The sequence below is a fragment of the Mizuhopecten yessoensis genome, unplaced genomic scaffold, assembly GCF_002113885.1.
Source record: "Mizuhopecten yessoensis strain PY_sf001 unplaced genomic scaffold, ASM211388v2 scaffold6443, whole genome shotgun sequence".
Lineage (NCBI taxonomy): Eukaryota > Metazoa > Mollusca > Bivalvia > Pectinida > Pectinidae > Mizuhopecten > Mizuhopecten yessoensis.
In genome coordinates, this window is record NW_018406552.1 from 491,729 (window position 1) to 517,312 (window position 25,584).

Genomic DNA, 25,584 nt, shown 5'->3' on the forward strand with positions numbered 1-25,584 from the left:
CATTAATTAAAGGGAGAAATGAACCTGACCACAATTACGAAATACGTATAACCGATATATCTACAACATAGTACCCGTAAAAGGCGAGACATACATATGTATTTACCTGTGACGGGTGGATGAACTAGAGTGTTGATACCTGGCAGGAATATACAGGATAATCTTAAAGGGGAAATACGATCGGCCGAATGGCCCATGTGAGTATTGATTTGTATATTTTTCTTGATCGATTCCCTATCTAGCGTACCATCCATGATTACATTTCTAGGAACAATGGTATTGATTCAACCTGTAGATGGTTTATGTTTCTGTTTGATGTTGTTTTAATGCTGTTCAATGGCCGTACACAGTAGCACCTGCTTGTAAGGAAAGTACATGTGCCTGTCTATACGGGTACTTCTGGTAGCTGTTTTACCTGACCATGTATGCGTACAGTTGTGTATTTGGGCTGTAATACAGGCAGCTAATCGTTTAGACACATTATCCAATTATCTACCTGCATATTTATTAAAAAGTTAAATATCATATTTAACGTAAATTGGCAAAAAACACACATACAAACAGATATATACTATGCTTCGTGGAATGTATAGTTTTCTGAAAAAGACAACAACAACACACCTGTTGTTACATTAATGTTAAATGGTCGCAATTATGGACATATTTTATCATACTCTTTAAATTTGAATAGGAAACTATCTTAAAGATTTAATCTGTATATATCCATGTGGTATGTCACAAACATGAATTATTTCTGAAATATTATGTATTTACTAACATTCAGAAAAGTTGATAAAATGGGAGAAAAGAAATTCACGTACGATCACTTTGCAACCATTACATACATGTATTTGTATTACGAAAATTTCAATTGCATTACATCGCATAGTGTTTTCTTTTGACCAAAACTTTCTAGAGGAAAGGATTAAATTTGCATTAGATATCTGACTTCCTGTTTGCTTGTGTACCTATAAAGAATAAAATATTTTGAGAAAAATATATTACAAGTTTTGTTTCTGCACTTCAACAAAACCATGACTTTAGAATGTCCTTAACACTTTTTACAACATGAAAGAACATCTTTTTTAACCCGAACAATCCACGTTATAGAAACTGCCCAACGTTCCAACGTGATAAGACATCTTGGAGATACATAAGATCATAGGTTTAAGTGTTTTGAGGTCACTTGTATCACAGGGGTGTGACACAGATCCCCGACCCACGGTCCGTATATATGTGTATTATGATACACGAGACACGTATAAACAAGGCGTGGCTAAGATCCCCACCCCATGGTCCGTACTAACATAAGACATATATAAACTGAGCGTGGCACAGATCCCCAAACCCCAGGTCCATATATATGTGCATTACTAACATAAGACATTTATAAACTCGGTTTGGCACATATTCCCATCCCCAGGGTCCTTATATACGTGTTTTATTATACATAGGACATATATATTGGACGTGGCACTGATCCCAAACCCCGGGGTCCGCATATACGTGTTTTATGATACAAAGGACATATGTATTGGGCGTGGCACTGATCTCAACCCCAGGGTCCGCATATACGTGTTTTATGATACAAAGGACATATGTATTGGGCGTGGCACTGATCTCAACCCCAGGGTCCGCATATACGTGTTTTATTATCCAAAGGACAAATATATTGGGCGTGTCACTTATCCCCTACCCCAGGGACTATATCGAGTGTCACTCTTTGTTAAGCATTTAATTCCGTTGAGTTGAATGTCCTAGTTGGTACAGTTGTCGTTAGTTTGAAATGTCGGCGTCATAGGTACAATCAAGTGTAGAACACACTATGTGGGTTTCTAAATTTCAGATTTCTTTTCTTCTGTGTGATTTGCCTCGTTTAATAAATTATAATTATTAACTAAGTGAAGCATATAGTGCATATTAAAGGAAAGCACCTTATTTCATTTAGAGTGTAATTCATGAAATAGGAACCTTGGTTTTTCTTTATTGTACTACGCGCACAATGAAAATTTCATTGAAGACAATCGTTATGCAACTTTAAATAATTCACTCGTTTAAAATTTATTTTCAATATCCTCTTTAATCTTCACGATATTAATAATCATTAAAGTGCATTTTACAATCCCCAGTTAGATATTTTCAGCACAATGCATACCATTTCATGAATATAGCTTTGATATTGCATAGGATCTCATATATATCTTGATCACTTTATGAAATAGCCTTTATAATTTTATATATAAGATAACTCATGCAAAATAGATATATAATATAATTCATTAAATAGCTGAAACATTAAAAGATAACGTTACCTATAAAACATATAAGATATGTTCTGCAATTTTAATTTCTTCATAAGATCTCTTATATGAATGCGTTTTCAAGCTGTATTAAGAAAAGAAAGAAAAGAGCGAGATTAGACTTAATAAAATAATGAAATAATAAATCCTCCTCACTAAAATGCGGCAAGCCAACTTAACATTTATTCAAGAAGCAATGTCTTCGATCCTGTGTTTCATGAATTAATGGAAGATATCATATTTACGTTGTATTGGTAACGATATCTAAGCAGGTAAATAAGACAAAAATATCTTGTATAATATATAAGATATCTGAAATTTTGTATTAGATTTCCTTTATATTATAAAGATATTTTATTTCCTTATACGATACATACTTTTTGATACAAGATATCTTATATCTTTTGAAAAGATATCTTATAAATTTGGACAAGACATCTTATAAATTTTATACATTTATATACATGTATTATATGATATATAATGTAAAATATATAAGTATCTTATAAAAAGAATAAAATATTTAATATAAATTCGAATATTTTTTATATCACTTAAAGAACTTAATGAATATAAAGCACAGCAATGAAACAGACTTTCACTTATTTTTTCTCAGGCTTTAAAAGTTAATAAGCTTACATTTTTGTAAACATTTTTACAAAGATTCCTTATAACCACAGAAGACATATTGCCTAATTATAATCACAGGAGTGCCATTGCCCCTTGAATAATAATGTTTAAAAGGTGGCTTGTCGTAGCATTGATAGGCGCTGAAGAGAAAGTGTGCTTTATTATCAACATAATGGTCCGTACAAATAAAACAATGGCCGTTTGTTCTGTATAATGTCCTGCACTGCAAAGTCGCATTGAAAAAGGCGTGTTTACAAGCAGTGAAGTGGTTTCTTTATATCTGTAAGCATGCATTATCTATTATAATCAGCAAACTGTGAACAAACCTACATGTCACATTCCTTACACAGCATATGCATATATTATTACGTAGCATCCCGGGTTTGATTGCTAAAAGGTTAGTTAACTTGAACCAGTGGTTAGGGAACATTCAAAAATTGTTGCCCCAAAAATCCAGAGACTTTAAAAGCAAAATAAATTTTCAAAATTAGCCTGATCTGCCTAAACAAACCGTTGACAGTGTAATAATGTCAGATTGTCTTGATTTTGTTGTATTCAAAACTTAAATTTTCCCTAACAACTGGTAAACTCTAACCAGCCTTTGAACAACCGGAGCTAGGATGTCATCGTAACAGAGTCAGTCAAAACGATGTTCTGTCTTGGGTTCTCTTGTTTTACCAAAAGCAGTCGGGATGCTATTTGTGAAGTGTTATCTAAGCAATGGGTAGCTGCTTATTTGTGCAATGATTAGTATTATAATACATTGAGTGGTATTTCATATAATTTTGTCAAAATGTTATTTATTGTATTTCTTCCCAAAACTGACTGGTTGAAAACTGCTGTATAAACTGTAGCTGCTTGCAGTTGCTTGGGGATGTCGTAGGGAGAGGATAAAATACATACGCCTGGACGTGGTGTCGTAGGGAGAGGATAACATACATACGCCTGGACGTGGAATTACTTCACCAGTATACAATGTCATTCTATATAGCGGTATCCACTGCCAAGAAATATTATGAGTATTGAAAATTATATCACGGGCTTTAGCCTCCAATATTATAGGTGTATTGACAGACGGGGCTAGTACCTGTGATTATGTCACAGTAGATCCTTTAGGATTAGCCAGAAATGAATACATCTCAATAACAAAGAAAAGAACAGCCTATATATAACATATACAAGGGGTACTATTATACATCGTGTCTAATTGGGCAATCTATTTCAGGATGAATGAACACCTACCCCACGTCACACATTGGTCAGTGCAAACTGGTCACCTTCCTCACGTCTCAGTGGTCAGTCAGATTGGTCACTTTGAGAGCGGACGAGAGGCATTTCATATCTTTATGTAGTCTACTCTTTATGTAGTATGTTCTATGAAAATAGTCTTGTGCACTACTATAGGTTTGGATTTATTTTGTTTAAAGTCCTATTAACAGCTAACATGTCTTTATGTTTGGGTAGTTGGGTGGCGCAATGGATAGCGCACTTGCTTTTCACCAAGGCGACCGGGGTTCGATTCCCCGAACAGACGTGAAAAGGTATTGGGTCATCTGCCCAATCATGTGGGTTTTCTCCAGGTAATCCGGTTTCCTCCCATACGAATTCCCCCCGCGCGCTAACATCAGGGCCAACAAGAGTGATTCATATAAGTTGAAATAACTTGTTTCATAATTGTTGTAAACTAAATAGAGTTTATATTTTATTAACAGCTGAAGTCATTTAAGGATGTGCTCTTCTTAGGTTTCAGTCACGTTCAAATATCGTTTTGCTCTAGTATAGCGGGTTTTTATTAAATATAACAAATTATGATCTATTCAAAAAATTAGCATGCATCTTAAAATTGTATCAAAACACTAGATTCACATAGTTTGCAGAACTTTTTTACAACAAAACAGAAAATAATATAGCAAAAAAATAAGCACACTATTTTTGTAGGAAGATTAAAACACATTTTCTTTTGTTTCATTAAATATAAGTAAAACTTAAATACCAGAACTTTTTATATCAATCGTCAAAAGAAATTTGAAGAATTAGTACTTTTGCACTTAAAAAATATGGGTAGGAGTGACATGAATTGCATTTCTGTGATAAATAGTTAATAAGGTTTGAACTGTGGAATTAAGGAATGATGAAATATTTTTTTATCTAAAAAGAAAAGAATTAATATTAATGATACTGACAGAAATACTGTACAGAAGAGCTGAAGGACTCTTTAATACTGCGCCGAGATCTTATAAGGTTTGATTTTCATTTTGTATGGATGTTACAAATGCATAACATGCCACAAAGTATGAGAAAAGGAAAGCTTTACATGGCTACCATTGAGGAAGTACAAGGAGACGACACCCGCCATGTAAATCTAGGTCAAATCCTAGTAATGTCACGTTCACATTGAGAACTTGGATAATGACAACACAGGCACAAAGCACACAAAGGGCATACTCAAACATGTAGACCTTACAAATATAACTTGTTGATATAGGAGGCCAAATAAAGTACAGACATACCGTAGGTAACATTATTATATAAGCACAAATAATATTTTGAAAAACCCTGTCTACTTGAATAGTTTGTAAATAGGTGTTTAACGTTAACATATTCGTAACGTTTGGTCACGTATGTGGATCAGATTACCGTTACTACGAATGTATCTGGAATTTATACAAATATTGTTAAACAAGTATTACATAAGGCTGGTGGACCACTGTGTTTACAGTATGATCCAGCCTAAACTATAAAACAAGACTGGTGGACCACTGTGTTTACAGTATGATCCAGTGTAAACTATAAAACTGGTGGACCACTGTGTTTACAGTATGATCCAGTCTAAACTATAAAACTGGTGGACCACTGTGTTTACAGTATGATCCAGTCTAAACTATAAAACTGGTGGACCACTGTGTTTACAGTATGATCCAGTCTAAACTATAAAACTGGTGGACCACTGTGTTTACAGTATGATCCAGTCTAAACTATAAAACTGGTGGACCACTGTGTTTACAGTATGATCCAGTCTAAACTATAAAACTGGTGGACCACTGTGTTTACAGTATGATCCAGTCTAAACTATAAAACTGGTGGACCACTGTGTTTACAGTATGATCCAGTCTAAACTATAAAACTGGTGGACCACTGTGTTTACAGTATGATCCAGTCTAAACTATAAAACTGGTGGACCACTGTGTTTACAGTATGATCCAGTCTAAACTATAAAACTGGTGGACCACTGTGTTTACAGTATGATCCAGTCTAAACTATAAAACTGGTGGACCACTGTGTTTACAGTATGATCCAGTCTAAACTATAAAACTGGTGGACCACTGTGTTTACAGTATGATCCAGTCTAAACTATAAAACTGGTGGACCACTGTGTTTACAGTATGATCCAGTCTAAACTATAAAACAAGGCTGGTAACCACTATGTGTTTACAGTATGATCCAGTCTAAACTATAAAACTGGTGGACCACTGTGTTTACAGTATGATCCAGTCTAAACTATATAACTGGTGGACCACTGTGTGTGTTTACAGTATAATCCAGATATCGGTAGGCATCAAATATACGTCTTTGATATATAAAAAAAATACAGTAATATTCCTAATTGTGTGTTATATCACATGGAAAATTAAAAAAAAAAGTTACTTGGCATTTCTCAAGTATCGTACTCAAACATAATTCAGTCCAATAAACGCTCTTTGTCCTCTTATTGAAGGAGTTTTAAAGAGGAAATAAAATTCTTAAAAAATGTTAAACTATTTTTTCGGTCACGTAATCATCTACGGAATATGGTACGAGCTACCGAGAAAAGCATGTTATGTCGTAACAACGACTAACTATCTCGTAATAGAGACACTGCTATGTCGTAACAACGACTTCCTATCTCGTAATAGAGAAACAGCCATGTCGTAACAACGACTAACTATCTCGTAATAGAGAAACAGCCATGTCGTAACAACGACTAACTATCTCGTAATAGAGACACTGCTATGTCGTAACAACGTCTTACTATCTCGTAATAGAGAAACAGCTATGTCTTAACAACGACTAACTATCTCGTAATAGAGAAACAGCTATGTCTTAACAACGACTAACTATCTCGTAATAGAGAAACAGCTATGTCGTAACAACGACTAACTATCTCGTAATAGAGATTCAGCTATGTCGTAATAACGATTTACTATCTCGTTATAATGTACGATATAGCTTTGCCATATAGTAAGTCGTTATTACGACACAACATGATTTTCTCGAAGGGCCTTCTGTAATTATCATATCGAAGGTATACATTTTAGATGGAGGAACGTGGTATCTGGCATATAACTGTTAGGGTTAGCGTTGTAGTTCTAATGAAGTGATACCAGGTGCATTGCTTTTAGGGTTAGCATTGTAGTTGGAGGGACGCAATATCAGGTATATAGCTTTTAGAGTAAGAATTGCAGATGAAGGGTTGCGCTACCAAACTTATTACTTTAAGCAATGTATATATGGAAGGACGCGATACCAAACATATTACTGTTAGTGTTAGCATTTTAGATAGATGGAGATGACACCAGGTATATTACTTTTAGGGTTAGCATTAAAGATGGAGGGACGCGATGCAAAGCATAATACGTTCAGGGTAAGCATTGTAGACCAAGGAAGTGGAGATAGGTCTCTTACTTCTAAATGGAAGGGTGCCAATTCAGACACTATAGTACAGAAAGGTTGCCATGTACAATCGGACACTATGTAGAACAGATGGAGTGCTACGAAAGTAAATTACTTTACATTTCATTCTGCTTATTCATAATGAATTTCACAAATACATCAATAAAGATTTCACCGAGAAGAATCATTTAATAAACAAAATGCTTCTATGGCATTCTGTTCAGATGAATTATATCAATGTATGACCCCATATCTCAGTCACCCAGATAACTGATAAAGGTCATGGATTTACCAGTGTCTATATATATAGTGTGCGTTTATGGTTTGAGGCGTCAAACAGAAACTCAGTGAGGCGGTAACTTATGTGTTGGTAATTGTAAAACAGACACGAGGTATTTCAGGGGCTGATGAATGATTGTGAAATCAAATATTTACCCGAATTCATGTGTATATTATCTGCTTCCTGTTTTCTTGCGTGTTTAAACGCCGATTCAAAAGTTTAACAATAGACACTACACTAACTTGCGTGCCAACAGATAGTCCTGCCCTTATCCTTATGTCAAACGATGTAAAAGTGTATTCATGAACGTCATTGGTTTGGAAGCGTCTTAATTAGTTTCTCTTTAAAAATTGTTAATTAAACGTGACGGTTGATTTCATATTGGAAATCGGATGTTTCCACAATGATTGGTAAATGCAACAGAGCGTTAAAGAGCGGCAGCCGTTATATCTCAACATAATGGTCGTTGATAAAACAGTTATGAAAGATCCACATACCACAGCCCGAAACTGTTACTACGCATAGGAAAATATTTCCGACATGACTATTATTTTGTTAAGTCATTTTTGGAAAGAAAACTATACATTGAAGAAGTTTATGAAAAAAAGTAAAAGAAGCAAAATTTAAACGTCAACAATGTACTGAGTGTAAAATTTCAGCATGGGCTGGATTCGAACCCTGTGCCTTAGATTGATATACTATAGCTCTATCCGAAAGAGCTGATTGATGAACGAATGTGTCACGGACGAACTGTGCTACAGTCATATCCGAAACGAAAAATAAAGGGAGGTTACTATGCATTGGAAAACCTTAGTGCATAGGGACAAGGATCCTTTAGATATGTATTATCTGGGAGTGATTATTTTGGATCCAAGAACATTTGTTTTCATCATTTAGAAATATCAAAATATCATTTCTTGTAATTTATGTGTAAGTGTACTTAAGTTGGTAAAACGTGATACACCTGTTTATTGAATTCCTTTAAAAGAGAACTGCATTCTGATTGGCTGTTCGACCAGGAGGTAACATGTCGATCGTGTACAATGGCCCAGGGTGTTATGAGGGCGGGCACCAAAGCGACCATAACAAACCTGCCGCTCCCATTGGAATATTTGAAATCTTTATAGTGTCTCTCTACTTTAGAACATCCTTATTTCTTTCTTTACATCACCGTATGTTTGGTCTTAGTGTTATATGCATATCTTTAAATGATCTTAGATTTTAGTAGAACGCTTTACCCAGTTAACCCTTTCACCGCTGTAGACCATAATAGACTCATCCAGATCAATGCATGATAGAGTCTACTAAAGTTACATAGGGGTGAAAGGGTTAACTAAACCAAACTTTGAATTCTGTTACCTTTTTTCGTCATGTATATTAGTTTTTACCCACGCAAATGTGCTGCGCTATATTACTGTTAATCAGAACATGCCAAATATAACATGATGGGTTCATCATTGATCCTTTAATCTCATGTGATCATGCATAGAATTTATGTTGATAAAATGAGTTGAAACCGATAAGATTTTAGGTATTTCCGCATAGTGGTATCAGTTTTGTTGTTGCTGTTGTTAGTTTATTGTTTTCTATCTATTTCCTAAATTTAATTACGGTTGATTATGTTTTTTGCTATTTTTTGCTTTTTTTTATTATTATTGTATGGTTTCATATGAGGGGGATTTGGATGGTCAGATGTGTCATAGCTGACCCTTTTTATGTTTTTGTCTTCATAGTCATGTTTTTGTCCTTTATATTGGCATATGAATAGACTATGACGTTGGCTGTAAACAAGTTAAACACATTATGTATGGTATATTATATATTCATCATAAAGAGAAGCATATCAAATCACCGTAGGTAATTGAGAGCTGTGTTCTCGTAAAGATATAGAACCCTCAGTATAAGTTTTCGTCTCGAAGGTTAAGTTATGCTTAATCATTGTGTGCACCAACTGTTGTTCAGGTTGTCATTGGATCCTGACGCAACGTTACATTTTGACATTGCGATGACATCGTGGGAGATTTTGTTCTAGCTTACAACCCTTCCTAGTCTACAAATTGCTTTCTGTGTGTGCACTGTGGATTGTTATTGTGTTCTGTTTCTGTGTGGTGTATACTTCACAGCTGTTATTCACACTCCAATGCAATGTTTTCACCGGCAAAGTTATATTTGTAACAGAGGTCATTATTTTTTTCAATTTCTCTGCTAAGAGAAGAAACCGGAATCTCTGTTTTGCTAGTCTACCGAATGAGCTAAAGAGCAATTCTCCCTAGCCGAGTCGGTAGAAAGCGGCCAGTATTTTACCAGGGTGACATATTCAATCGAACATCATATCATGTTTGGGTAGGTTAACTTGTGAGTTGCTTAATTTGTCATACAAACATCGAAAGTAAAAAGTATACTTCTTGATGCGTCGACTTTAAAACTTGATACGCAAGGTACAAAGGACATTATATCTGACTTTGTCAAACTCTCAGGCTGAGATGAAACATCTTATATGATCACGTTAGAAACATAATTGCAGTAAAAAGTCGACCTAGTTTTTTTCCAAAAGATATTGTCTTTCAACTCCGAATTCCTTTAAATATTAAATATTTCTTTTCAAAGCACAATTAAATCGACACAAACATTTTAAATATCAATTCGGCTTCATTTCAGTTGCTACATGTCAAATCAATAAACCTGAATTATTATTATTTTTTTTTATTTACAATCTTAATATATAACAGCACATTATGCAATACTAATAATGAATCGATTTTGATACACGTAAAATTGCTCGTACAAATATATACAAATATAACAGCGTTCTACAGACCCAATAACACGTCGTCATAAACGCATTTGATGCTCCCAGGTTTTCGATGCTATTCATGCCATTGCTATGGTTCGCATTTCACGTTGTATCTGCCTTTCTCCTACCTTTTCCAGGGTCAAAACCAGGTGCCCCACTCGGTAATCGCATTGTAATCAAATGATGGCATATCCGGTTTTCACTTATTCAAGGTGATACAGCTTGTTCTATCTAAAGATAGTGATACAGCTTGTTCTATGTAAAGATACGATTTCATTTACCATGTGATAATTGCTAAAGAAGTATATCTTATTCGGGTGTTTTACATATACAAAATATAAAATGAGTAAGGTAAATACATTTTATGGTTCCGTATATTTCAGGTTTATAGTAATGATTAATTAAACAATTGATAATATAAATATTTTTTGTTATTCCCTAACCTTTTAGGAATATAAAGATAATCCTTCTTTCATATGAAGGTAATACATATATTTTTCTCTCTCAACTAATTTAGGTTTCCTCATTCCCAACTCATTAGATAAACCTACCAGGAGTTGGTAAACGTTTTGTTTACCCACTGGTGGGTAACACCCTGGGCATTATTTCGTTTGTCGATCTTCTAATCATGGCTTCAAACAACAGTGCTTTGCAATATTACTTCTATTGTGACGTCATAGTTCATGGAAATTGTTCCCCAACGAAAGAAACATGTGATTGTCTAGATATAATTTCTGAAATATCTAATATTTAACACACATTTTTTTTTCGATTCCTTAAAGACCCTCGGTAAATCTCGTGTTTTTATAAACTTTGAAAAACTAACTCACTTGAGTAAGATAAACATGATAACAAACCATCACTCGTTGGGGAATCTTTATATATTATGGATGGCTTATAATAAAGAAAACAGTGATGTCCTGATTTTTCTGATAAGGACAAGAAGACAAACTCCTATCCGACTGTTACGATAAATGAATAAAAAATGTATATGATAGATTGAAAGGGTCAACATTTTCTAATTGGTACCTCCGAATAAAACAGTTATCGGAATATAACCATTCCACGATGGATGTCTCAGAATATAACAATTTCACGATGGATGTCGACGACTGGCAAAAGAGTAACAAACACAAGTTAATTTTTTTCATGCAGCTTCACGAAGACTTTGGGCAACGTTTATTGCTGCATTCATGATTACTATTAAAGAGCTTTCTGTTCCCTTTTGCTGTTTGAAGATCGATGATTTCTTATTAGTGATCCAGGTAACTTCCTCGTCACTGCCTCGTTTATATTTTTGATGATGCGGCATTCCTTTGACTCACATTTAATCAACATGACAGGTGTCACGAAGCAACGACTTTAGACATAAATACTTTGAATGGGTATTTTGTGAGAGTAGATAAGTGTTTTTAAAAATCGGGAATTTTTAATGACCTAGTATTTTGAACTTAAACCCATGAAATATCAATGACATATTCTACAATGTCTACATTTCCTAATAAGACTTGAGGTTAAAGATGAGAAATTATTTATCCTTATTGATAAACACAGAAATCAGGCTGACTTTATATGACCACAATTTACAAATTTTGCTCAGAAGACGAACACCATTTATTTTCGTACTTTGTCCTATCCTATACACGCGAGCAGTTATTAAAAATTATTCAGGGAACATAAAAGATATATTGTATTTGTATTTCTAAGCCGCAATATTAATGTACAATTTGAAAACTGCAATTAACATGGTTAAACCTCGCATCCAAACCATCAAATTACAGCGTAAAAAAACCATCAAATTACAGCGTAAAAAACCCATCAAATTACAGCGTAAAAAACCCATCAAATTACAGCGTAAAAAAACCATCAAATTACAGCGTAAAAAAACCATCAAATTACAGCGTAAAAAAACCATCAAATTACAGCGTAAAAAACCCATCAAATTACAGCGTAAAAAAAACATCAAATTACAGCGTAAAAAAACCATCAAATTACAGCGTAAAAAAACCATCAAATTACAGCGTAAAAAACCCATCAAATTACAGCGTAAAAAACCCATCAAATTACAGCGTAAAAAAACCATCAAATTACAGCGTAAAAAACCCATCAAATTACAGCGTAAAAAACCCATCAAATTACAGCGTAAAAAAACCATCAAATTACAGCGTAAAAAAACCTTCAAATTACAGCGTAAAAAACCCATCAAATTACAGCGTAAAAAAACCATCAAACAAATGTGTTTAATTTATTGTTGAAGCACATAAGAAATAGTTATAGATATTTGTGATGGTAAATTTGATGTGATATAAACATCAGAAAATTGTATTGACCTCGGCGTTGCCTCTTTCAATATAACTTCTTTTCAGGTTCATATAACAGCATATTTACCGTCAGTCAACTCTTATTTGAATAGTACTTATTGATGGCCATTTTCAATTTATTTTGTTTTATCCGCTGGCTTTTTTTTATTCATTCCCGTTTACTAGAAATGCTCTAAGGGCGTTGCAAGCACTACTTATATGCATATCATTAACAATATCATAAACTTCCTCAGCAGAAATAATAGTAATGTAAATAATGTGCTTTTCGATATTCCGCGAATACATCAAGGGCGATTTGGGTTTAATTTCGCTACAAGCGTTAAAATTTTGTTAAGACTTCAATTAAAACTCAAAGTTGTTAAAATTAGGCAAAATATGATAAAAAGAAACAGTTCATGGTAAACGATTCAAATGGAAAATGGAAAATAAAACTAAATGTTCCTCATGACCTCAGTCAGTCATTAAAAATTGGGTCTAACCTAATTTATGTCTCGTTTGCAAAAATATGCCCGTCGTAATGACAACGGGACGACGAGGCACACTTATTACCATAACTAAAAATATCGACCTTCATATGTAAATATTGTTTTTACCAATGAGATCGTGATGACCATTAAACAGACCCCTCGTAAACATAGTCTATTCGTTACTCTAAAAAGATTTAAATATTTGTGTTTGGTTATACACAAAATGCACCAAAACACGTAATGAAAGATATATGATAACAATAATACCCCATGGCCACTACACATAGTTTTGTCGATATACATAATTTTCACCGGTTGTCAGTTGGCATAAATCAGGAGTACAGAAATAAATATACCACCGTTAAAATACGTAGAGCAATCCGAAGTAAACCAAATTCAACTTATCTTATTTGGTTTTTGCGGCCTCAAACACATAACGTACGGCGAAAATATTACAGATTTATACACTATACGAAAAAAACATGGTTATCCAAACAGTTAATTTTTGTATGACTGAAATATGGAATGCCTTGTTATATTCTATTTAAAAAATAGATTTGAAATTGTCGTCGTTTAACAATTATTTCACTATATAAAAATACATAGATTTATAGTATTTTGTTCATTACTACAAACGGGAAAAAAAAGAAAACTATTTAAATAATAAAAATAACTTCAATGTTTGTACTAAAATGACAAAACACCCTTCAAAATACTGCGTATTCCTATACATGAAAATAAATACTCTTAGTATTTATATACACAAATATAATTACACCCAGAATTCCTATACACTTACATAACTATTGTCAGTGTTCCCATATATTAACATGACATTCCTTTTCAATTGGTAAAATTATAAGGAAATTGACCTCTAGTATGTAAGGCAGATACTTTAAATTTTGGAACCTTCGTTGATTTGATTCAGTTATTACATAACCGTGGTCAATTATGTTGCAAGGTATAATTAAAAATTTGTTTATCACTTTAATGATGACTACAACTAGGACTAGGTGGGTGATTCAGAACGATGGTGAAGTGGCTGGGTCAGATGTAGCAAATTATTTATGTCCGTACTTAATGCTTTTGTACTTATAAAGGTAGTTATTATTGTCATGATGTACGCCCAGGCGCGCATTGATGCGTGGTAGCGTCACGACCACACAATACCTTAACATTATTTGAATCTTTTGTAAAAGCATTGTTAGCTTAATGTAGTTTTTTAAATATGATTTGTTTTTGGGAATCATGTGGAACTTTCCAAAACATTAACTTTCTTTTAGAATGTATTCAATCTTGAAGCGCTCCGAATGCTATTTGATTTACAATTTCTAATATTTCTATAAATACTTTGTGGAAGGTTATGTTTTCTCTTACATTTCAGTAAGCGAACCAGATTTTTTGGAAATCAAGGCCTATTCAGACAGGGGTTTATTGCAATGGATATGCAGATATATGTACTCTTTGCTTGAATCCAAGTTCAAACAATTGACATGCGTTGTCTATTACACAGTTTACAGAATAAAGTGTACACAACGATCCATCTGCACACCAAACCGTGCGCGTTCATTGCACCGCACATAATAGAAATTTACTGTGTATATGGTCTACCTACGACTTTATACAATGGCTGAACTTCTGAAGGGGAGCTCATCTTTAGTGTAGTCTGGAAAGGGATAGTGCTCGGTTTGAACTCTCTGTCTCCCCAGACAGTAACTAAACAATGGAATGGAACATCACAGATATGTATGCATCACGTATGATGCCATTAGGGTATTGGAAAAAAGGAATATAAATGTAGCACGAGGGACAGACAATACAGTTGAACGCACTCACAGTGGAAAGCTTTATACATGTAATAGTCTGCAGTATAATGGTGCATGTTGCTAGAGCCGACTTACGTGACGACGCCTGCATGCTTAACCCATTCACCCCTGAAATTCATAATGAACTATTCTAACCATTGAATTGAAAGAGTTCAAATATCTCTTCAGGGGTGAACGAGTAAAAGCACATTGAGAAACCGAAATTGATCAGCTGCCCCCATGGCAACGCTTGGGATCTTTATCTCTTTTATGTCTTCCCTATTTTTTCCTTTTGGTAGTGTCTCTCTAAGTTCCCGTCTTCTTGTCACCGTCGCAGTAGCCAAGACGTTAAACCCACAACAAGCCACCAGACAAACATATCACCACAGTTGCTACTTGTCATATATATCTCTGTTTTTATGTTTTACACATTTCTATCTCTTTATTAAAAAATAAAATGTTGTCAGGTTTTTAACAAAGCCATTTTAATTACACTCGTTCGCTATAACTATAATATGATATAGAAAGATATGTATATGATATGAAAAGCACATGTTAGTACTGTTATAATCCTTTGCTTTTATACATGAATATGAAAACATTATAAATGTATAACAATTGAATTACGACTCGGGTGAATTACAACTCGGGTGAATTACGACTCGGGTGGCCGTTGAGGCGCATGGACCTCTTGTTTGGTGCATTAATAGTTTTCGCCGCTGTACTTTCAAAATGTAGTAATTATGGCATTAGTCCTCTCTATATATAGGTTATTAAGATTGCCCTTGTCTGCTCAATTACACTGCCCTGCTCTCATTCCTTTAATTTGATATACCATTATATCGGTATTATTGCAATTCTTTTTTCACCATTGTCTCCTCCACGATAACATTAAGCATATTTATTATAAATACATTTTCGTATTCAGAAAGAAAGGAGGTCGAGACACCATCGGCACCGTCACGTTGACGACCGATCTGAAGACGAAGGATTTGACAATCCACAGTATCAGGGAGACTACTACCGGCCAAGCTATATTGTTCACTATGGCGACAGACCTGGCCACAATCCTTATAAGCCAGGAATGGCTTACAGAAATGAATACAGAGACCCCATGAATTATCGCGATGGAGAATCAACGGATTCCTTATCCTCCTCGTTAAGAACGTGGAACAAGAAATCTAATCTGCCGAAAATTTTGATTGTGACGGCCATCGTTGTGGTAATAGCCGTAGCGGTTATTACTGGTGTTATCATCTACCTTGGTGACAGTAAGTAGATATCATATTGATGTTAATTATAATTCATTGAAATAAATCTCAATATTTAAATACATTGAAAATGGAATACTTGGCTTAATTATACGACACAGAAGTCATCTTCTCAAGTTTCAAATTAATTTTGATCCGAAATGATATTTTGAAATTGTTCATATCAAGAATAGCTACTTAACTATGACATACATTTGATCCTCATCAATACATTTTGAAGTATATTTTTTTTTTATCTTTCCATTAAACAATTATTATTTTTAAAAGTCAATCATTCAATTGTAGCTCCTGGACCAGAGAAGAAAACCCCAGGTGAGTTCATCAAACTTGGTCATTAACTGCTTTAATAAGCTGAGTGACTAATTTACAGAAAATTTCCTTATGCACTACAAATTATACAAAATATTTCATATTTGTTATCTTCCTCATATACAAAGGTTTTAGCGTAATTTGCTAAAGCACAAGTCAGTACAAATACGTCCCACATTTTCTATCAAAAGCCAAAGTCATTTATTATAATGGCCGCATTTTTGGCATAAAATCAACGATCTTGTCGCTCCAAAACTTTAACAACTTTGTATCATCTATTGTTCCAACTAATTCCTTGGCCCCTATACCCATGTTAAGTCATTTGTATCCTGTATATACATACATGAGGTAGAGATCCAACGTTACAAGCTTTTTTCGTATAAAAGAATTCTCAGTCTGAGCTACTCCAAATATTATTAGTGTTATGTAACTTCCTTGCATTTTGACAAAAATGATGTATTATCTTACCAAACTGTTGTTGAAGAAACCAGGTTTAAATACTGCATATCCCGATTTCCCCGATCAGAATTATTTCGCGACGATTAAATTTCGCGCAATATTGATAGATAAAAATATAGCACTCAAGAGGGTGCTTTTGTATTTTTTGTGACGGGATTTATTTACGCGTGTTTTTTTCATAAAACCCGTAAAATACGGTATTAACTTTGGTGATCTGTCGCATTTTTCGCCTATAAAAAGGTTAAACTAGGTCTTTCCTTTTATCTATGTATATTGATGGTATCAATATTCGCTTTGAGTCCAAATTTGCTATATTTGGCCACGAAAATATCGAAAATTACCTACTTTAGAACAAATTGGCGTAGAAAACGGGCTATTCAGACAGAACATTGTTAGCATAAAAACAGACAAAACAATCGCATATATTAAAACAAAACAGCATGTTCATTTTATTTTATTGATAAGACCTATTCATGCTTATGCAAGGGAAATAACTCCCAAAGGTAATGATTTTGTACTCACACCATTCAATTTTTTTTTATTTTTTTTTTGGCATTATTTTTATTGTTTATTATATTAGACTTTATATTTCACATTGATTTTTTCCAGTCGAATTCAAAATGAGCATGAGGGCCCCATCAGCAGTCTGGAATCCAAATCTCCTAAATCCTAACAGCAATGAGTTTAATGCGATGTCCAATGACTTCAAGTCTATGGTAAGTATTCTAGGAGTTTATTTTCTGAAGAAATGGCGCTAAAATATCAAATAGAAAAAAACATGCATATAGAATGGATATTAAATATTCATGTCTAATAAGCTGACTTTTTTTTCTTTTTTCACTGATTTGCCGTGTTAAAGACAGACAGGGATTCTCTGTTAGCACATTTCGGAGAGGGGAAGTTATAAACGTAAATATTTAATAAGAAATTACTCTTGCAACTTAGGGATTCACTTAAAAACCGTGACAATATATGGTATATGTCTGAAAAGGAAAATGATAATAATAAACTGAAATGTATGATAACATATGAGTGTATGGAGTTAATCTATTCAAATATCATTTTATTGTCTGGTTTATATACTAACACAGTCGAAATGCTAGCGTGCTAATTATTGAAATGCACAACGACGAATTCGACACCGCTTATTCCTTGTTTTTTCTTGTTCTTTTACAGATGGATGATGCTCAAAAGAGTGGTGCTCTCAGGGACGTTTATGACAGTACTGTGGTGAACGGGTTCATGTAAGCTCTCAGTCAACACTGATCCAACATAGAATTATATGATATTTGAGTTCAAGATTATTATGAGGTTTTGAATATTTTATTGCTGAGGATAAAAATCTAGTTGACTACTGTCAGTCTTGAAGTGCCCTGGAAACATTTACATTTACATAAAAATGTCCTCAAGGCTTCATTTTTTTTCTCATATACATTCAATGTATATTGTTATTAGATAATTATGTTTGTCTGCCTTTCCCTGCAACTGGACCCGCTTGTAGAGTCCGTCATTTCGGAGACGGTAGATAGACACACGGAATATATTTATATAGTTTTATTTTGATTGCGGTGATACAATGTAAGTATCTGTCAGTTTTATTGACTATGGAGAAGCTCTGTGGTCGCTATCATAAACTTATTGTGAAATATTTTATTTCCTTAAGTAAAAAGAAGGTCGATGTTTTTGTTCTTTCTCATCAGTGTGTCTTTTAATTTCGATGTCGCAGAAGACATCTCAAAAAAGGACAAATTAAATGCTCCTTATTATAACATATAACACATATAAGTGAAAATAACTGAAAACGGTTAATAAACAAATGGACATAAAAGGAGAGGAAGTGCTTAGGTTGTTGAAATGTACCGAGATTTACTGTCTTTGCTCTATTTTGTAAGTTATTCTTATATATATTACTTTCGAAAAATGATATCGAAATCGGAGGCAATATTGAAAACATATGCAATGTAACCGTGGTAAGTTATTTAAATTGTGAACGGACAATAAGATTGACAATAAGATATTGTGGACGACCAATAGGACCAGGTGTTCCGGAAGGGTACGCGTCTTCTGATTTATCGACGACACCCGCAACGTTAATCAAAGCCAAATCCAAATAATGTCACCCCTCTCATCGACCTCCGGAGTAGTGGCAACAAAACCACAAGGCACCCTAATGAGCAAAACCTAAAACATGTACCTTCATATCACAAAAACATGTACCTTCATATCACACAAAGACATAGAATCAAGTCATAGAGCCCAGGAATGTGATATTCGACAGGGCCCACTCATTCAAATTATGACTATTCCAACAAAAACGTAATAAAAATATGTTCATCTAAAATAAGTAAAAATAATAAAATTAATATTAAAATTAGAATTAAAATTCCTCAAACGTTATGAAATTGGACTCAAGAAAAGCATGAATTAAATTTCTGACATCTAGGCCCCGAATGCTTTTTTAAGAAAACAAGAATCTTTAAAAATAAATATGATTATCTTGTTTTTCATTTAAGGTTTAAATGTAAAATTGTTGTACTGTTTCAGGCAAGGAAGTGTCATTGTGAATTTCGTCATTAAATGTTCGGACAATAAGATTCCCGGACAAGTCAGCACAGCTGGTCAAGACAATACACTGACCACCGGCATTGTCAAATCTGGCGTCAAGACATCTCTGGAAAACCTGAAAGCTGGTTCTAGCTCCTCACAATACTCACTGCTACAAAAATTAGACACCGCTACGCTATTAGGTATGGGCCTAATCTGAAAAGTTATATATCGAATGTTCGTATTGTATAGCTGAAATGACTAATGATTTAGTAATGCTAGGCATATTGTACCTATCTAATTATGTAAATTGTAGCGATTTTTGTTGCGGTGCACTATTTGAGCTTCGCATTTTCCTTTCCTCTACCTCGCTCTTTTATCTTTACATTCATTTACTTCTATTTGGTATATAATTATTGAAACATGTTGTTGCTACCATTTGAATTAAATAATCAAACTTCCGTGTTGCCCATAGAATTTATTTGAAGGAAACAGACTATTTTAAGTTTCATAACTTGTTGCTAATTCCCTTTTCCTTGTCATATTTAATTTGAAAAGTAGTGTATTCGTTTTATAAACCGCTTCGTTATGTTATGGCTCAATAACATAAAAAAAGTTTATATTTATAATATAATTCTAATATGAATGAAAAACAATTAAATATTTCTAAACATTTAATTTGATAAAATACGCATCAAAAATGCAATACACAAAATCAATTCCAAAAAAATAATACGCCGACGTGATAACGAAACTGTTTCCACAATCCAATCAAAATGCTTGTTACAGTTCTTTCGTCAGTTTATCATGTTATGAGCTGATGACAAAAAATAATAAACTAATAGAAATACTTTTTTCCAACAAAGTTATATTATATTTGTATCAATGCAACATAAAAATAAGTTGACACTAAATATGTTATATCAGGGCAGTATTGATTTAAGTTTAAACATTATTTACATTGCACATAATTTGTTGGACCTCCGACTAAACGTCGGAGGTCGCTTGTTCGATTCCCAGCGGACATAATCGTCATACCGTTATATCCCTTCTTAGAATAACCTGGTGTGAAAAAAATAATGGCAAAATTAACATTTCAAATTTATTGAAAATAACAGTAAATGTGGTAAAGTTAATAAAAGTAGTTCCTGTAGTGTCGAAGGATTATTTTCCAGCACCTTTAGGCTTTATGACATGCTGTAAATCCATATTTATGACATGGCTGTATGAAAAGGTAAAATGGGTCAGTTATATGATAAAAAGTGATATTGTAACCAAGTTGTCCAAACGTTGAAACTGATATAATGCCACTCGTTTTCCGGCTGAGGAACATTTTCCTTAGCCTTGTGGCAGCAGACTAGAAAGTCTAGGGTCGGTGGCTCGAGGCTGAGCGCAGACATGAGCTTGTGTAATTGATTTGGTATAATTGTACGACAGATTATGAAGTGTTGAAGCTTGTGTAATTGATTTGGTATAATTGTACGACAGATTATGAAGTGTTGAAGCTTGTGTAATTGATTTGGTATAATTGTACGACAGATTATGAAGTGTTGAAGCTTGTGTAATTGATTTGGTATAATTGTACGACAGATTATGAAGTGTTGAAGCTTGTGTAATTGATTTGGTATAATTGTACGACAGATTATGAAGTGTTGAAGCTTGTGTAATTGATTTGGTATAATTGTACGACAGATTATGAAGTGTTGAAGCTTGTGTAATTAATGGATGGTATTTGTATTACTGAGCGTGAAACCTGAGGCACTTGTGTCATTTGTGGATATCTATCGTGTAACTTGAGTCTAAGGCCTCATGCATTTGTGTAATTAATGAAAAGTAGCCGCACAACTTAGTGTAAAGCTACTTCGATTTGATAGGGGGCTTAAAATAGCTTAGGTCATATGACAACAGTGTCAACTAATGGTGAGGCCAATTTAGAACATGATAAACTTTAAACTCATTAATATGATACACGTCCTGAAATGTTTTTTTCTTCACTATAAATATTGAAGCAAATTATACAAATTTTTATAACAAATTTTCCGTTTTAGCTGATGGTGAAACTACTGTGAGACCAACAACTACCACTCCAACCACCACAACTACCACTCCAACCACCACACCTACCACTCCACCCACCACAACTACCCCTCCAGCCACCACAACTACCCCTCCAGCCACCACAACTACCCCTCCAGCCACCACAACTCCCACTCCAACTACCACACCTACCACTCCAACCCCCACAACTACCACTCCAACTACCACAACTACTACTCCAGCCACCACAACTACCACTCCAACTACCACAACTACCACTCCAGCCACCACAACTACCACTCCAGCCACCACAACTACCACTCCAACTACCACAACTAACAATCCAACTACCACTCCAACCACCACAACTACCACCCAAACTACTACAACTCCAACTACAACTCCGCCCCCTCCTCCGCCGATTTGTAAGTACTTTTTGTTTACATACACAATAGTATGTACTTGTATATATCTGTTACATATTGTTATTCATAAATGACACATGTTAAATAATGTAATATCTCCTATTAAATTGTTACAGGGAACTTCTCTGTTTCTATTTTATTATTTTTTCATTGACTTTTGAAGGTGTATATTTAAGGGACATGGTACTAAAGCATCAGTTATAATAGCAGTGGGGGTTTGTTTTCGTTTTTGTTGGGATTTTAGCTTTGTAGATTCTAGCTTATTGATAAAAGATGAAGCGTCCAAATGGAGGTTTTGGTTATCCTTTCAAATTTCTCATATGCCTTGCGGCCATTAACTTGAACAAGTCCTGTATGGAACATGGATGGAATGTAGGCTTTACAATAATAGTCTAACGGTACTGAGTTCGGGTCATGCAGTTCTCTCGTTTTGTTTTATTTTCTTTCTATCATCGTTCATTCAAATTATAAACAACTTTAGTTCTGTATAATGCATGACAGCATGTGTTTTTAATCATTTCTTTGGTAAGGACATACACAAATAGTGACAATGGTAAATATGACACAGATTGACCTGTTGATACACTTTACCTTAATACAATCATGTTTTGTGTTGCTAACTGTTTTAAAGGTGTATGGTTAGTACATATGTAATTTGTGGTGCTGACTGCGTGTGTTCATAAATAATACACGAACTGTCTCTGTAACTAAATGATTAATAGACATGTATTTAATATACAGATTGTTTTTTTATACTATTATATGGCTACATATTTATCACACGATTTTTTTCTGATGCTGACTGTTTCGGAGGTGTATATTTAGTGCATGGATAATTTGTATTATTGTGACTGTTAAAAGACTATACAGTTATTATATAAATCGGGTAAGTTATTATATATATACATACACAACATGACATGTCACAACACTTGTTGTGTTTTGACTGTTTTAGTGGAATTTAAAGGCAATGTGAAAGCAAATAATACCAAATGGGATGACAACCTTTCTAATGAAAATACAACTCAGTATCAAGATATGGCTGCAAATTTTACACAAATGGTAAGTACGTTTAGTATATTTCCATTCCGTCTTTGCGTATAGCAGAGTTATGTTCTCTTGGGAACAGGTATTGATTGTTACGTCATTGGTTTTTGCTAGAAAATTACGTCGTTTTCTCAAAAAATGATGACGTTACTCTCACAAACAAGTGACGTAACAATCAATACCTGCTCCCAAGAGAAGATAACTCTGCAATACGCAAAGACGGAATAGTAAAGCACAGAAAATATTTTGACACTATTTCTGTTAAATCCGATATTTCATTGAATTTAACTTACAAAGGACGTGGTAAAATTCGTTGCTTTCCTGTGGACTGTAAACAATTATATCCGCAGTAGCGATATTTAATTGTTTGTGGATGCGGGGAAAACATGGCTTCGCTAATATAGGTACGTAATTATCGACATATTTTGTTTTTGCAAATCAACTCGGTAATATGACCTGTTTTACCGCTATTTGCTCTAATACTGTCCTATTATCTTGTAGGATCATTGTTTATTTGCTCTAACACTATGCTATAATTCGTATTGGAGTATGGTTTATTCACCCATTAAAATCTGCAACGAGGTAGGTGTTAAAGTTGTCTTCGTAGTCGCAGCTGATCCGGTTTTTCTAGAACTTGCTCCGAATAATATGATTAACATGATAGATACGAAATGCCGACGGACAATATCTAACGACACAGGGTTTCGAGTGATACAGTTATATGAAGACTATGGACAAGTTTTATGATCGTTATCATGATCTTATTTGGATCTGTTAGATTGTTTTGTCACTACCCTGGTTCCCGGTAATGAGTGTTGTAGCTTCGATCTTGATTGAATTTTCAGATGGATGACATTTATACCAATGGATCTTTGAGTGAGTACTACAATGGAACAGTTATTCAGGGGTTCACGTGAGTTAATTGAATATTTATAAATCGCCATTTATATCGCATTATTTTCTGACATTGCTTTTATGTTTGCCAAAAGTAAAAACTTGAAAACTTACTTTCCTGGCCGAATCCCAAATCAAGCCATCTTAATCTTATGTCTATTTATATAAGAGTTATTTCCATCGTTCATCATCACTGCGTGCGTTCATATATCAGTCTAGAAATTTTGCAGTTTTACGTTCCTTTTTTTGCATATTCTTATTTTCAGCCTCCCTTCTATACTCTCAGATATACAATTACGCTGATAACTTACGTGTTGGGAAGTCAGATAGTAATAAAAAGTTCCACAGAGTTCGGAATGTGATAACAGCAAAATTTACCCCGTTGTCTTATGCATGGCAATTGCTTACATGTAGTAACACCCATATGTCCTGTACCGCCAGTTTTGACATTCATTTATCATTTTGATTATAGTTTGAAGGAAAGATATCTTTAAACAAGGTGTTTGTATTAGCATCATTATTATTATTATTATTATTATTATTATTATTATTCAATAAGGCCTATTTGTACATGGATCTGTTTTTCTGCCATTTTTCTACATATTTTGTTTCTATTAGCTGATATCTCAAAAAAACAAATAATGATTTGTTGAGACATTATTGAGTGATTCTCAAGTCTCACGAGATTAGATTAAACAGGAATTCGCACAAATTGTGTTTTTATTGCCCTGACCAAGTAATGCTATTGTATTAGTCCTTTGGGCCAATATAAAATACAAAATGGCCACCTCGGTCTCGAGTTACAGAATAGTATGCGCTATACAGTCCCACTATGCGTCAATATGTATATGATAGAATTGTTTTAAGAATGACACATGTCGAAGTTTGATAACGAACGTCCAAGGTAGATTGAAAACGTTTACTACTGTTTTTGTTACTTTAGCATCTTTCCATGTAATCACACCTAACTTTAAATGATGACACAAATTGATAAATATTTCTTATCTTTTGTTTCAGTCAAGGAAGTGTCGTAATAAATTATTTTTTGATCTTTATAAATCCTGAGACCATGGCCAGTGAGCCATCGACTGGCGGCGCGGATAATAGTAGTTCAGCGAATACAACCACTGGTGCCAACCCCGCTGCACATGTAGTGATAGATGTGGTAGTAGTTGTCAATGTTTTTGTGGAAGCTGTGCAGGATTTAGGAGATACGCATGCGTATGGCGGGCTTTCCGTGTCAATAGATGTCACTAACCTTACAATGGAAGGTATGTCCAGTAGCTGGCCCATTGTAGATGAGGCATAACTACAAAATAAATAAACAACGTAGCCTATAGTAACATAAAGC

General features: G+C 34.2%; 1 protein-coding gene across 1 annotated transcript; it reads left to right on the forward strand.

Annotated features, from left to right (window-relative positions):
• LOC110452142 (cell wall protein DAN4-like) lies at positions 1-25,542 on the forward strand. The gene is made up of 10 exons (XM_021500503.1): positions 1-197; positions 16,176-16,518; positions 16,804-16,830; positions 17,896-18,002; positions 18,463-18,530; positions 19,831-20,033; positions 21,879-22,292; positions 23,248-23,354; positions 24,185-24,252; positions 25,251-25,542. Exons 1-10 carry the CDS (start codon positions 189-191, stop codon positions 25,540-25,542), a joined length of 1,638 nt encoding a protein of 545 aa, XP_021356178.1. The 5' UTR covers positions 1-188.
• The last annotated feature ends 42 nt before the right edge of the window (positions 25,543-25,584 follow it).

Excerpts from the sequence above, each read along its gene's own strand:
- LOC110452142 (XM_021500503.1), top strand. Across the intron at positions 16,519-16,803 it reads TATCATCTACCTTGGTGACA|CTCCTGGACCAGAGAAGAAA; the intron begins GTAAGTAGATAT and ends ATTCAATTGTAG. Across the intron at positions 20,034-21,878 it reads AGACACCGCTACGCTATTAG|CTGATGGTGAAACTACTGTG; the intron begins GTATGGGCCTAA and ends TTTCCGTTTTAG.